This window comes from Peromyscus eremicus, chromosome 6 (genome assembly GCF_949786415.1).
Source record: "Peromyscus eremicus chromosome 6, PerEre_H2_v1, whole genome shotgun sequence".
NCBI classification, from domain to species: Eukaryota; Metazoa; Chordata; class Mammalia; order Rodentia; family Cricetidae; genus Peromyscus; species Peromyscus eremicus.
In genome coordinates, this window is record NC_081421.1 from 67,109,259 (window position 1) to 67,111,592 (window position 2,334).

The 2,334-nt window shown below is 44.0% G+C and overlaps 1 protein-coding gene across 1 annotated transcript; it reads right to left on the reverse strand.

Moving 5' to 3' along the window:
* Window positions 1-894: 894 nt before the first annotated feature.
* On the reverse strand, window positions 895-1,977 carry LOC131912564 (speckle-type POZ protein-like). The gene has a single exon (XM_059264869.1). It carries the CDS (start codon window positions 1,975-1,977, stop codon window positions 895-897), a length of 1,083 nt encoding a protein of 360 aa, XP_059120852.1.
* Between the last annotated feature and the right edge of the window lie 357 nt (window positions 1,978-2,334).

A 2,334-nucleotide genomic window follows, 5' to 3' on the forward strand; every position in this document is an offset into this window, starting at 1 on the left:
CCCAGATTCAGAAAGACAAATATGGTATGTACTCACTCATAAGTGAATACTAGATGTAAAACAAAGGATAACCAGACTGCAGCTCACAATTCCTGGGAGGCTAGTAAACAGGACCCTAAGAAAGACACAAGGATTGCCCAACAACAACAGAGAAATGGATGAGAGATCCATGAGCAAACTGGGGGTTGACGTGTGTGTGTGTGTGTGTGTGTGTGTGTGTGTGATTTCTGCACACACTTCCAAAGCTGAGCAGCTCTGGATGGACTAAAATGGCATTCTTCAAACAAAAACACCACTGGAATCCACAAGCTGATTTTAAATTTTTTATTCATTTGATATTTTACTTGGTAGGTACAGCCTACAGAGATGGATGTGCCCATGGAGACAAGAGGAGGACTGAACAAGGGTCCTATGCAAGAATAACAATTGCTTTAGCCAACTGAGTTATGTCTCCAGTCTCACACACTGAGTTTGGAGAAAAATACCTTAATTCTCTTCCCTTCTCTTGTAACCAAGTATTCACTTTATTTTCTTCTTTCTGAGTCCTTCACAATATTTTCTGCTCAGTCCAATACAGACAAGTTGCTCCAAAGAAACACTGTTGTAATGTGCTTCGGACCAGCAACTAAAATGTATTCCAGTTCTCAACTCATTGGAGAGAAAAATCAAACCATTACAGTAACAGGGTAGTGTATACAACATAGCTCAGCGCTTCCCCTCCCTGAACCTGATAATCACCTCATTTTTAGCTGTATTAAAGCCTGAGCCACCATGCCGACTTTTCCTAGTTTCACTGGAAATGCTCCACCAATCCCATAGTCTAGCCAGGTGTCATTGGTAACAACACTGGCTGCTGCTTCAGGGAGACAATTGTAAGTCACAGCTGACCATGTCCTAGGATTGCTTCAAGCGTTTGAAAGGGGGCTCCAGGAAAGGGAGATGACCAGAAGCCAGATAACGTTGTGCTTCAGCCACTAGATGGGGATATGAGCCCACCATTGCCTTCCAGCCTGAGGTCTCAGAGACCTCAGAAGCATGAGCTGTAATGAAATCCAGTGCCTGGGTTTTCAGCTGCCCTGAGCTGTGGAGGTCAGCCAGGAAGACAGTGTGGGCAGCATTCTCCACAGAGAGGTCCCTGAAGAGGGCATCCTCACACATGACCTTCAAACGTTCCAGGCCATACCTGTCAGCAGCTGCCAGCAGAGTATCTGCCATGCTGTCCAGGCCTGGTGCTGTTCCAGTGTAAATGAAATCCATCATTGCCTTGAAGACTTGTGGCTCCAGGTCGGGGATCTCAACGCGATTCTTTCTGCTCTCCTCCATGTCATGTTGAAACATGGCTCTGAAAACTGGAGAGCGAGCTGCTAAGATGGCCTTGTGAGCCTGAAATTCCTGGCCAGATACCACCAGGCAGCAATCTGTGAATCTCGAATTATCCCACAGCTCTCCTAGCTCATCTGCCAATATGCATCTTGGAACTTGAATCCCTGGCTTCCTGTTCTGGTCAGAGATGCTGAAGGAGTATTTGACCACGCTCACCATGCACAGGAGGGTGAGCTGATCATGTGGGAGAAGACGAGGTGCATGGGACAGGAGGAAATCTCGAAGAATGTACTTTTTGAATCCGTGACTAAGGCCTGGCACAAACCTAAATGCTGTTTGGCTCCTCCTGGTTTGCTTTTTTTCTCCTTTGTCACTTATGATCCAGAACTGGAACTTTGCCCAAACATGACTCTTTAGACAGCTGAGCAAAACTAGATTAACTGACAGGTAATCTGCACTTACTTCATCGAGTCCGTTCGGGTTTACTGTCAAACACCATTTGTCATTGGCCTCTATTGAAAAAGTTGGGCTTCTAAGGCTTCCTAGCCTTTCCTCCACAATAGAATGGAAGTTGCTGATGGTCCACAGGTAGGAGAAATTCTGAAGGCTGATTTGAGTGTGGTCCCATCTTTGGACGGTCCCATCTCCTGCCATTTCTCCTGGTTAAACTCGATCCAAAAATGAAGAACTAGCAATTGTTTTCTCTTCACCTTGGGAAACAATAACAGACCTGAATTAGATGTTAAGTTTTTGTTTTTCCTGGATTCTCTGTTAGAATGGGTTTGAAACTTGGATCTCGGATATTTCCTATACAGATTTCAATACTGATTTCAGAGAAGTCAGTGTGTGCTACTAGGAAATCTTACATCACTCCATTTTTTGTCTAGATTGAATCTTAGGTCAATAGGTAAATGATTTTGACAATTAAACACAGCTGTTGAATATTTTGGAAAATTTTATACACTCACATCAAAAATGTTATGCTAGGTTCTCTAGAGTAACAGAACATAT

Coding starts and splice junctions, on each gene's coding strand:
- LOC131912564 (XM_059264869.1), bottom strand. CDS start 1,977: ATGGCAGGAGATGGGACCGTCCAAAGATGGGACCACACTCAAATCAGC.